At 40.0% G+C, this 12681-nt stretch overlaps 1 protein-coding gene across 1 annotated transcript; it reads left to right on the top strand.

Annotated features, from left to right (window-relative positions):
• Positions 1 to 8006: 8006 nt before the first annotated feature.
• On the top strand, positions 8007 to 12678 carry LOC116036019 (von Willebrand factor D and EGF domains). The gene is made up of 5 exons (XM_031279426.2): positions 8007 to 8399; positions 8857 to 8952; positions 10651 to 10755; positions 11527 to 11622; positions 12316 to 12678. Exons 1-5 carry the CDS (start codon positions 8189 to 8191, stop codon positions 12426 to 12428), a joined length of 621 nt encoding a protein of 206 aa, XP_031135286.1. The 5' UTR covers positions 8007 to 8188; the 3' UTR covers positions 12429 to 12678.
• The last annotated feature ends 3 nt before the right edge of the window (positions 12679 to 12681 follow it).

Genomic DNA, 12681 nt, shown 5'->3' with positions numbered 1-12681 from the left:
AGAACTGAAGGCTCGGTTAGCAACAATTAGCTCCGATTAGCGGTTATCTCCAGTTAGCTTGCTCCGTTATAAAGATATGGAGTGGAGGAGACTGCCACGGGGAGGGGTAACAACCAGACTCTGATAAATCACGTTCGGGGAGCTTTCACAGCAGCGTGGCTGCGTTGTTTCAACGGTTTTATTAGTACAGTTAATCCCACAACAAGACCAGCAGCAGCATGCTACTACTAACGTAACGATAGCCTCTCTGTCTCTTGAGTGCAACGTTGACGCTGTCATGCAAGCAGCACGCAACTTCATGAGGGGAGGGAGGGGCTGGAGGCAGCTCCTCTGTGTGCGCTGTAAAAAAAAAAAAATAAACCATTGTATATACTGTATATACTATATTTTTACTTATTTAACTGTAGTAAAGTTCAAAGACAGTGTTTAAAAAGTGCAATCCACATGTTTACATATGTTTATTACAGTAAATAATAATTAAATAATCTAAATACTACTAAGTGTGGTAAAGCCACATATTTGTTTTTATATTTCTGCAATCTGCACTTTAGTTTGTGTGATTTGTTTCTGACTTCCATATGAATGTTTACACCAGGCTTGGTCAGTGCTCAATATACTACTGTGACTGAAGTAGTTAAATAAAAGATGTCATTCATATAAATTCATGCATCACCTAATTTCATCATCACATACAGGCCTGGCCTCCAGGAAAGAACAGTTTGTTTAATCTAATCTTGTGTTGTTCATACTAAACAATTATTTATTGCTTGTCTTTGTTGAATAATACAGAAGACAAAGAGCTTAAAAAATAAACGTATATTAAATCGCAATTGCAATATTTAAAAAAAAAAAATCGCAATTAGATTATTTTCAAAAATCGTTCAGCCCTAGACTAGGCTGCAACTAACAAGTACTTTCATTATCGATTAATCTCCCAATTATCTTCTCAGTTAATTGTTTAATCGTTAAAAATTAATTTATAAAATGTCAGAAATAGCAGGAAAAAAAGTTTCCTAGACCCAAAGTGAACATCTTCAAATGTCTTATTTTGTCCAACCTACTGTCAAAAACCCAGATAGAAGACAACAAGCAATAAATATTCACATTTGAGAAATCAAAACCAGTGAATTTGGGCAAACTGACTTGTTGTTTCAGCTTGTTTCAGTTCAGTTTACTGTCACCACATGCAGCAAATGCACTCATAGTTATGCTAGGGAGGCCAGTAGAATAGGAACTTCAACAGTCATGTTTGGCAGACTCAACAAAAAACATACTGACAACTTTCTATTTTTAGAGCCTAACCAGTAGTGGGGCTAAACTGTAGATTTGTCCTGAGGGTGGCATGTCATCATAAATGACATAAAACAAAAATTTGTTTCAATCCTTTCAGAGCATAAATATAATTAGCAATTCAATCTTAGGGGAGTGTCACCACCATCACCTAACTCAACTTCCCTAATGGCGACACTAGAAAATGAGAATCACATCAAGGACCAGACATAGAGTTTATTGCTTTTACGTCATGGGAAAAGTCAAATATCTTTGACTGTATTACTGCAGGTTTCATATAGTCTTTTCACTTACAGTTTGGTCGACAAAAATGACGAAGAAAATAACAAATTCTTTTGGCAAAAGCGTCAAAAATGTCGAAAAAAACGTTGTGAAAAGTGACAAAAAGTAGTTGGGCCAAAATGTATTGTGAACCTAAATGTATATAGGGGCCGGATCAAAATTAGCAAGGGGACGGATTTGGCCCCTTGAGTTTGACACGTGTGACCTAGAATGTTGGCCGAGGGACAATGGTAAAAGAGAAAAGGTAAGGGGGGGGGGAACAATAACAATGTGGCCAGTTATTGTCCAGATAGGCTGCTCTGGACCAAACTGTTGAATGAAAGACCAGCTGAATGACCATCCATTGGCCCCACCACTAGAGGGCATAAAAAATGTTTTTAAATAGCAACAACGCACTTTTGCGGTGGTGGAGAGTCCACCATTACCTGAGGCCAAAGAACATAAAACTACTGAATAAAGCTGTTTGGTCTGACTATTTATTTTGTTACATGAAAAGTCATCTTTTCTTTTTTCCTTCTGCTTTCACTACACCTTTCTGGTTGCATTGTATGGCATGGGTTACTCAGTACAGGCTCTCATATTATACTCCTTGCTGGAGCTAGAAGTACAACATGTCTCCAGTGTATCACGGTATGTTCACATCTGTTGCACTCATTTAAAAGCCAGTTCACTTCCTCTCTGAGATGCAGGTCAGTGGTTTGGACCAGAGTTTCACGGGGATACATGTGGCCAACACACATACAGTTTTCCCTCTGTCTGAGCATATACTGTAAGATGACAGTTAATCAAATGATCAAAGATTAATCAAATCCCAGCCAGTATATTAGTGGGCCAATCAAGGATATATTGGCTATCAGCTTTATTTTACTGTCACAGTTATCTTTGGCATTAGATTTAAAGGTGCAATGTGTAATATATTTACTGTATTTAATTAAAAAAATGACCACAATGTGTCATCAAATATTAAGGAAACATGCTAAGTTGAAATACTATGCTTTCTGACAACAATGCTAAAGCCAGTATTTTCTCCTTTTGAAATTTCCGTTCCGTGACGGATAAGGGTGTCACAATTTCGATTTCAAATCGAAATCGATCGAAATTAAGTCACAATCTCAAATTTTGAATAAAAAAATGGAATCGTCGATGCTGCCACGTCCCTATGTCACGTCAGGGCAGGCTTGCTAAGCGGAAAAAAAACCACACACGTGTAGCCCAAGGGGGTAAGCTTCGCCTCAGAGCTCGAATCTCCTATGGCGCCATTTTGATGCTACAAAGCGATCACCCGACGTTAGCATTCCATTGACTGCCATTCATTTTGACGTCACTTTGACAGAGAATAACTTTACATCTGAAGCGTTTAAAGACTTTATTTGTCCATTGTTTATTTCTAAAGAAACACGACAATGTATAAAAGGCTCCATTACCTTGTACCTCACATTATGGCTCCGTAGCAGACGTTTTTGTAAAAATAGGCTAACGATTGTGTCATAACCACACGACTTACTGTCGCATAGTAGAGGAATTACCGTATAGTACAAGAGAAGCTCGCAGGCAGTTTGGACTTACATTAGCTGTTTAAGTGTAATTACTAATGTTAACTAGCATTTTAGTGCTTAATAATTAGCCTGTGTCCACGTTATCTCCTTACATATACCTACGCTCTCCGTCTCTGCAAGATTCGGAATGATTGAGATTTCTCTTGGCACAGCTACCAGAAGACTTACAACTTTCAGAACACGTTGCTCACGTCACATTTACGTCGTTTCTCTCAGTTGGAGGCTGCGCAGTAACGCTCAGCGCTCACCAGAAAAGTGCTTCTAAAGGCCTTCACTGGTCTCCGTCCAGAGCAACGGGATCTGTTGGTCCATTCTTATATACAGTCTATGGTGTAGCCTGCTCGAGGTAGCCCATTTCCTGATTGATTCTACCACCACTCCAGTGGAGGCGCTAATGAGCTAGATTACTACACACACAGTAGCAGAAGAAGACCAGCTACACACAACGGAGCACACACCGATCGCACTCAGCTTGAGCGAAGCGCTGCCGGCACGAACGAGGTAAAAAAAACAGGAGTGAGTCGGTTCATTCTCCCGGTTCAGTGACACTACTCGGGTTAATTAACCGGCTCGTCGGTCAGTTCATCAACACTAGTGTTGAAGTGCTGCGAGTCAGTACACCTCCTCTAATTTAGCTACAGCCAGTCAAAAGATAGCATGGCAACTGCAGATGCAGGAGACCCATGGACAGAACTTGAACCCCCTCCTCTTTCACTGAAGTCGCCGGTGTGGAAGTATTTTGGATTTCCAGTGAGTTATGTTGACAACGTTTGCGTTGTTGACAAAAAAGCCACAGTGTGCAAGCTCTGCTATGTGCGTGTATCATATTCTTCCACTGGCAGCACGACTAACATGGCCAGTTAATCTGTGTGATATATGTTCAACTGTTTGGAAATAGTTTGTTAAGACACTTAATTGTTCAGAGAAGACTGTGGACATGGCTGTTTAATTGTTTTTTGTTTGTTTTGTTGTGAACATGAATGTCCTCTTCTGTGAAGAAGACTGCAGTTACAAAAGAGAAACTAGATGGCAGGTTATAGTAGAAGTTATTGTTACATTATGTTGTTAATAAATGTTTTAAATTTGACAATGTAGTGTGGTACATTGCGAACAAAGGTCAGATATTATATTGCATAAAAGTCTAGTCTAAAAATGGCATAGCAACCTGTGCTTTAAAAAAAAAGTTATATAAAAAACGAGAATCAAATCGAACCGTGACCTTAGAATCGAAAATGTAATCGAATCGACAATTTGGAGAATTGTGACACCCCTAGTGATTGAATATCTGTTTGTGTTTTGGCCTGTGTGTTGGTATCAACTGCCTATTTTGACGGGCCGGGCCGGGTTGCCAGATATACCTGTAAAAACGCAAACCCAGCGCGCTACAGCTGTAGTACAGCCATGGGAGCAGCAAACAAATGAACGGGATCAACGGAGATACATTCATTCTACCCACCCTAAAAAACAAAACTCGCCATCTTTCAAAACGTTTGCATAACCAGAGACGAGGTAAAACACGGGTAAAGATGCATTTAAAAAGATGGCTTAGACAGCTTAGAGCCTAAAAGGACACAGAGTTGACTAATTTCCTTCTAAACAGGTAAGTGTTGAGCTTCATTCATTTATGTCGAAGGCTAACGTAGGGATAGTCATTTTCATTCATTTCAACATTGATGTGCTTGCATTAAATTATATAGAGTACTCAAGTTAGTTACTCGCAAAAAACAATTTAGACACAGCCAGTGAAGTGATCCTGACTGGTGCTAACGCCACCATGCTAATGCACACTAACTGCTAACGTAGGATCCATGACATATGCCAGAAACCACAAGTTTGACTTCCTCATAATGGAAACATGCGATTTAACTTTGGCAAAACACCCCGTAGCCTGAGTTGTTGGATTGGAACAAAGTGTTCTCTACAGGTCGCTTTGCAATGTACAGTATGTCATTTTATTAGAGCTGTCAAACGGTAACATTTTCTTAATTGCGATTAATCGTTGAATTTCTATAGTTAATCGCAATTAATCACATGTTTTATCACATGATTAAAATTCTATTATTTTACTGCTTTTAAGTCCATATTAACAATGGAAAGCCATTCATACCAGTGTATCTTGATTGGGAATCAAATGAATGCAAAGAAAGTGACTTTATGAACTTGATTTTAAGATTTGTATTTGTTTATTATATATTTAATCTAGTCTCACATTTGAATTTAACAACAACTTTGAATGCACCACGAGGCTGTAAATTACCAGTTTCATTGAACGCACCGTCTGTGTTTTTTCCGACAACAGCAGCTGCAGATTGTTTCATCCCGGTGTTGAATCCTCTACAGTGAAATACAGACAAACGTTACACCGTTTAGCGTTAGCTGTCAGCATTGTAACCGTGTTTAATCCAGCTACTAGCTAGCGGTAGGCTAACGTTAGCTGCTGTTGAGTATAGTGTTAACTAGCGTCACGTGCAGCGATGTTTCTGTTGCCTGTAACGTCTGTAACATTTCAGAGCATCTGAGAGAAGTGCAGGCATATCAGTGGCACCAGAATGAGGCACCGAAATCTTAAAAAAATTAACGCATTATGCTCGACCCTTAATCGCATTGCGATTAACGCGTTAATGCTGACAGCCCTAAATTTTATGTTATGTTATTGTGGCTAACGTTACCATCGCCAGCTTCAAGGTTATGATATGTTGGACAGTAAGATGATTCCTACTTTCTTACAAACTGGCATGCAATCATAATGTGCAGTGTATCTAAGCTGTATAACAGGTCTGGAAGTAGTAGTACCGACAACCTCCCCCCGTGCCAGAATTGTTTCCCCGCTTCTGTTCAGCGGACGTAGCCGACAGACAGTGACTGTGCCCTGGGTACAGACGACCGTGAGGTCGCGGTCTTTTTAGCGGCTGTTGCAGTGACGTTAAGCCAAGAAAAGGAGGCTGTCAGTCGGGCACAAAGCTCCGCAAGGTCGCTGTCTTTTATAACCGTCAACATAGCAGTTGTTGTTATGGTTAGTTAAATGGTTAGTTAAGCAAAAATTAAAATTCTGCCTGCCTGTCTTTTTTGTTTGTTTTGAATCAGTTTGCTGTTTTAATCAGTCCACATGCTTATCCAGAGTGACTTGCAATGACTAAGCAGCAGGGTTGATTCAATGTCTAGCTTATGGACTCTTTGTGGAAATCTAACTTTTGACTTTAAAGTTATATAAAGATGATCCGTCTTACTAACTAACTGGTAGCCAGCATATAGAACTTTATATCAACTCCCATTGTGGACTATGACATGCAAAGAGTTGAAGGCTACTGGCTTTTATGGGAAAATTAGTCTCAAAAGGTTGTTTTAGTCGTGCAACAGAACACTCAGATTGGACAGATAGTCTAGCTAGCTGTCTGGATTGACCCTGCAGAGATCTGAGGAGCAGTCTACTTAATGTGTATTTGTGTTATTCTGATGTGTAATTTTTTTTTCTTTTGAGCTGCTGTAGCACAGGAATTTCCCCAGTGTGGGATTAATAAAGTCTATATTATCTCTTATCTTATCTTAACCATAGTCCTCATAAATCTATCAGAGTTAAAAATTCAAACGCAAAGAAAGCGGAAGGTAACGGACACAGCCGGCCGTAAAGAGTGACATCTGGCGGAATTTCCGGCAGCAACAGACCAATCCCGAAAGTGGAACTTCAGCAATATAGACTATGGGAAAATGGCAAAAGGGATTTTTTTTTTAGCATAAGCAAATTGAATCATATGGAAAGCTACTTTTCTGTGAGCTCTTTTTTTCAATAGGTTTCACTGTACATTGGCCCAGCAGACAGGACAGCCACATCAGCTATCGATTTGGTTGTGTTATTGCCATTACAGCAGACCTTCCCCTCACCCCCGTTCTCTTAATACATCCATGCTCACCCCATACTTCAGACCCAGCACTTCCTCTCACCAGGTACAAGAAAATGTATTTTCCACATGTGTTCTACATGAAGTCACATCTGAAAAGTTTTGCTTTCTGGAAATAATAAGCTAGTTGGCTCCGCACTGAAAAAAATGTCTGCCTGTGGTTTCCTTTCACAAGAATAGAAACACTGCAGCTTGTCCACTGGAGGTGAACAACATCATGACTGTTCATGTTGTTCACATAATACCAGTAAATGATTAAAACCTTACAAAACCACCTATGCGTATCTTCTTACTTACCTCTAGTTTTATCTAGCCATGCAGATAGTTTTGGTTTCAACACACACACACACACACACACACACACACACACACACACACACACACACACACACACACACACAATCTATTTTTACATAAGTGTGCATAATAGTTCTGTTTATGTTTACTATCTTTGTTCAACTTTGTTTTTAGCTGTATATATTTCTGCAAAGTGTTCTGTGTGTAACCTTAACGTTACAGTAAGTACAGTGACAGCAATTTAAAACCGGAGTCAAACTCCTCGTATGTGTTCACATACTTTGCTGATTCTGATTCATGTTTTGGAAGTAATGTCAGATAAACAAGAGCACTTCATTTAAGATAGCTAAAAAAAAATACACAATTAGCCTACCTTTTAACCCACATTAGACAACCCTCGTTTGGCTCTGCAGCATTCCTTTGCCTACGGAGAAAACGGTTAGTCATAACTCACGTTAGCTAGCTAGCTAACGTTAGCTAAAAAGCTAAAGTTACCGTTTGAGCTTCGTGAAAACTGATTTAGTACACTGACTAAAGAGTCACTTACTATTGACTAATATTTATAATGTCTAACTTACTTCCAACTAATGTTTCTGTATCTGCAGACACTTTCAAAACTCACCACACATCTAAACTCTCCATTCAGCCAGAGCCAGCCCCTACACCAGGACAGTCTCCCCGCCCCCCCCCGGCACTAACCTGTTGCAGTGTTTCCCAGAAATCAACAGCGGCGGCGACGAGGGGAAGTCTCGGTACTTTCTCCTCCATCTCCGTCCACCGCTGTCTGCCTGCTCATTCCTCCTTCTCTCTCTGTGTCTCTCTCTCTCTCTCTCTTCACAGTAGAGAAACAAAACCAAAACACCAAACATGGGTTTTGGGGGTCTCGGTTTAACGGTGCTCTTGGCCGCCATGGTCGCTCTTTGCTCCGCGGGCTCGGACGCGCCCCGGGGAGTCGCGGTCGGGTTCGTTTTTGACCCCAAGGCGAAGTGCGAACCTGCCTGCGAACACGGAGGAATCTGCATCCGCAACAACACATGCTTCTGCTCCAAGGGCTATGAAGGAGAGACCTGCCAGTATGGTGATGTTACAAACCTTGTATCTGTTTATATTGAAATGCTCTTTAAGGTGTAATGTGTTAGTGTCTATTAGAAAAGTATAGGCCTACGCTAATTTAGTTTTAACCTGTCAGTAGGCCTACAATCCTCCTCCTGTAGAAGAACCAATGATTGTGGCGAATTATGGATACTACAATAAAGACCTCGAGTCAAAATTGTCTAGCACTTGAATGCACTTACTTAAATAAAGCATTAGACATATATGAAACAGATTTAATATAGGGCCTACAGTTTAATGCAGACGTTTTTAGATTATTGTCATAAGCAGAACACACCCCTACGACTTTAAGACATAATTTCCACTAGAGCATATTTCTCAACGAAATAACTTATTATCCTTCTAACTTTTTAATATCTAAGAGTAACACTTTGAACTGGAGAATTATAATGTCAAAATCCTGTGTTCTTGTGCGAACGCAGCCAACTGTTATCCCAAATGTAAGAATGGAGGAATGTGTCTTCGCCCTGGAAAATGCAGATGTCCCCCAGGATTTGGAGGAAGATACTGTCACAAAGGTAAGCAGGCCGTGTTTGCAGTGACTTGGAAATGAAATATCTGGTTTGTTTAACAGCTATTGTGAAGTTGTTGAAAGAGTTGTGTGATTTTGAAGACTCAGAAAGCTGTCCACTATGTAAGTCAGTGGGGAAATCAGTCTTCATGCATTTTACCGGAATCTATCGTGTAGTAACTGTATGTATCCTGTATCTTCCTTCTTCCAATGGTACAGTAGAAATCTATCATACATTCCGACACCCAGCTGTCACTCTTTTACCAGACACACAACAGATTCCTTCAGACTTACAGTTGGAAATAGAGCCCGACCGATATATCGGCGGGCCGATATTAGGCATTTTCCAAACTATCGGTATCGGCATTTATAATGGCAGATAAATTAATATTTAAAAAATAGAATAAAAACGGACGAAACACCCTTCAACCATGTTATGAGTGTTGGCATTGCATAGTTTGTCCACCAGAGGGCGCTATACAACGTCCCTGTTGGCAACACTCGTGTTTTAAGTTTCATAACTTAAGTTTGTATTTTTATACATTTTATTTATCAGAACTTTAATATATTTTGATGTTCCTCTGTTCTATTGTGACAATAAATCAAACAAGTTTATTTTTAAACTGCATTATCATATTATTTTTAGTGAGGATAAATAACTACAAATAACTAATGTTAGGGAAATTAGTTAGCGTTTTTTGAGTTGTTTTATTTTAAATATATATCTGCCGATATATCGGAATATCGGATTTTTAAATCACCAAATATTTGTATCGATATCGGCCTTAAAAATCCTTTATCGGTCGGGCTCTACAGTTGGAAAGTACAGCAGCTACAACATTTCCCAAGAACAAAACTGCAGCAGTGGTTCAATAAGCATGCAGTAAATATTTCTCCAGTGGCTCAACCTTTATGAGCCTAAATCTAAATGAGTGATGGTCAGTATTATGGCTGAACTGTAGCCACCATTGAGGAAACTGAGGTCATGTCCTCAATGTTTTTTTTCTGTGAATTTGGGGATTTTACCAACCTGTAGAGGAGTTTATGTCATACAATTACAATCATATCACACATGATGGAGTTTTAAAAGATTTCCATAGTAGCCTATTATTCAGAAGTAAATCACTTTACATGTGTCTAGTTCTTGGCAAACATTAAGTTGATTCAAAAATAACCCACAAGAGTCATGTTCCTGTCAGTATGGAGAAATATTTGAAACATTTAGACTAGTGTTTCCCAACCCTGGGGTCGGGACCCCTACAAGGGGTAGCAAGATAAATCTGAGGAGCCGCAAGACAAATAACAAGTCAGGGACCAGACAAAACACACAAATTTACAAGTTTACTTCCTTTAATCTTTCGATTTTTTTTTTTCTAGAGAATTATTACTGGATAGTTTTACATTATAAAGCTTCTCAAAATAACATTCAAACTTAGAAACTGGTGATTAGGGGTCCCAAACGGGAAGCATGGATTTAGACAATTAAATTGTGTACGGTGGTACTATTTACAGAAAATATAACTGAATAGTTGAATTAATAAATAAAATGTAAGTTTTTTTGGACCTTAGCGGAATTTAGGAATCATGACCAAGTTATATATTTCTAAAATCAGTATTAACGAAAACACTTGAGGACAGGTAAAACTATCTCATCACTGCTGACGGGTGTTCGTGTGTGTGTGTGTGTGTGTGTGTCTTTTGGCAGTGACGTGTGACGGGGGATGTTGGAACGGTGGAGAATGCATCCCTGTCAACGGTGTGGCAAAGTGTATCTGCCCCTCAAGCTGGACCGGCTCAAAATGCCAGGAAGGTGTGTTTATGGCAGCATCTAATTACCTTGTTAACACCAAATGTCAAAGTCACCAAATGGAGCCAGTCTTTCAGCTGGAGCTATTCATCAGCCGCAGCCCACTAAAATGTTTTTAAATCCTTTTCTGTTTCCAAGTTACTGTCAGGACGGGAAGCCTTCAGTTTACCCCTGCAGCAATTTATCTAACTAAGTGATTATGATTGACATTTAAATTTACAGCTTGTGAATGATGATTGAGACTTGGCAGTACATTGCTCAAGTTGGGCTTATCGGTTGAGATAAACATTTGGTAAAGTGGAGAAGCAAAAACACTTTTCCCTTTTTAAAGAGTTTGACATTCTGGGAAATGCGCTTATTTGCTATCTTGCGGCGAGTTAGATGAGAAGAAACAGCTACCCTGGCCAAGAAGTAGTCCGGCACGTAACGCCTTGTGAAACCACAACTTGTCGTTTTTATGCTTCCGTTTTTGTGCGGATTACACAAATGAGAAATAACATGTTAAATTAGTGAGCTTTAGAGGTGTTGGTAGGCTGGTTTTGTTACCTTCGGCTTTGGGCAGAGCCAGGCAAGCTGTTTCCACATTTCCAGTCTTCATGCTAAGCTAAGATAATTGCAGCTCCATATTTAACATACACATTTGAGAGAGGTATTGAATTTCTTGCCTAACAAAATGAGCAAATAAGAGCACCCAAAAGTGTCACCTATAGCTAAAGCTCAGATTTGCTTTCTTGCATGCCGTGAATGTATTTCTATGGTTTGTTTCCGGTGCAGCAATCTGTCCACAAGGCTGTGGGAACGGGGGAATCTGTGTGGCTCCAGGAATCTGCAGCTGTCCGGAGGGATGGCTGGGTGGTGCCTGCCACACTGGTGAGTTCAACCTGGTCGCAGAGACCAAGCACTTCAATATGCATTAATGCACTTGGCAAACACAATTTTTGTTTTCCTCTCCTGCTCGTTCAAAACTTGGTTGTGCTTTCCCAGGATCTCTGTAAACCGTCTACATCTTACTGAAAAGACAAATGTTACAGATATCATATGTCTGCCAAACAGCCGAGAATGATATTAATTGGGCGTATGTGTCTGCTAAGGGAATGTTTTCAGCTCAGTGTTTCTCCAGATGTGACTTTTCCTCTCTGTTTCTGGATTTACAAGCTCTACACCAGGGGTCAGCAACCTTAGGCATGTGTGCCACCATTGACTTGTGGTAGTTCAACCAATGGCACACTAGGAAGTGTGCAAAAGAGGTTTTTGGAAATGTTGTTTACAGGAGTTTGATTGACTTTTTTCCCTGTCTGCATTCCACAAAGATCCGCCCTACTCTGCCTCTGATTGGCTAGTACTCGTTACCTTCTTCACAGAATGCAGCGCAAAAAGGAAAAAAATAACACGGCCTGAGCAGGCTCGGTAGATGACGGCAGACTTAATGCTGATATGGCACATGGCTGATTAACAAGAACATTTTGAAATGGCACTATATTAAAAAGGGTTGCTGACCCCTGCTCTACTCATTTACTTGTTTCTCAACACTTTTTGTTGTTGTGTCTTTTGTCTCGGCTGTAGCTGTGTGCACTCAGTCCTGCCTGAATGGAGGGAAGTGTATTTCTCCCGATAAATGCCGCTGTCGCCCCCCTTTTTCTGGCCCTCGCTGCGAGGAGAGGAAGAAGTCCCACTAGTGTAACCCTGCCGGGGTCAAAGGTCAATGAGGCCCAATAAGGGGCTTTATGCTGATGAGGATAGTTCAATGTTTTTAAGCTGAAACATTTGTAGTTTTTAATTTTTTTTACCATGTATGTAATTCTTTTTAAGAAACCTTGAATCCGTTTAATGTTCTCATTTGACTGTATAAACGTGTACTGTACTGTAATTTGTGTCATTAAATGAATAAAAGAGTGCATTATCAATGCTCATTTCACCAAAACAAAAGCA

Source organism: Sander lucioperca, chromosome 10 (assembly GCF_008315115.2).
Source record: "Sander lucioperca isolate FBNREF2018 chromosome 10, SLUC_FBN_1.2, whole genome shotgun sequence".
Classification (NCBI taxonomy): Eukaryota; Metazoa; Chordata; class Actinopteri; order Perciformes; family Percidae; genus Sander; species Sander lucioperca.
The sequence above is the reverse complement of the archived record's forward strand: the minus strand, read 5'-3'. Positions and strand labels throughout refer to the sequence as shown.

What these genes read in the sequence shown, in the direction of transcription:
- LOC116036019 (XM_031279426.2), top strand. Translation starts at nt 8,189, where the DNA reads ATGGGTTTTGGGGGTCTCGGTTTAACGGTGCTCTTGGCCGCCATGGTC. An exon ending in AGGAAGATACTGTCACAAAG is followed by an intron (nt 8,953 to 10,650) that starts GTAAGCAGGCCG and finishes GTCTTTTGGCAG; the next exon opens with TGACGTGTGACGGGGGATGT. An exon ending in GGGTGGTGCCTGCCACACTG is followed by an intron (nt 11,623 to 12,315) that starts GTGAGTTCAACC and finishes TCTCGGCTGTAG; the next exon opens with CTGTGTGCACTCAGTCCTGC.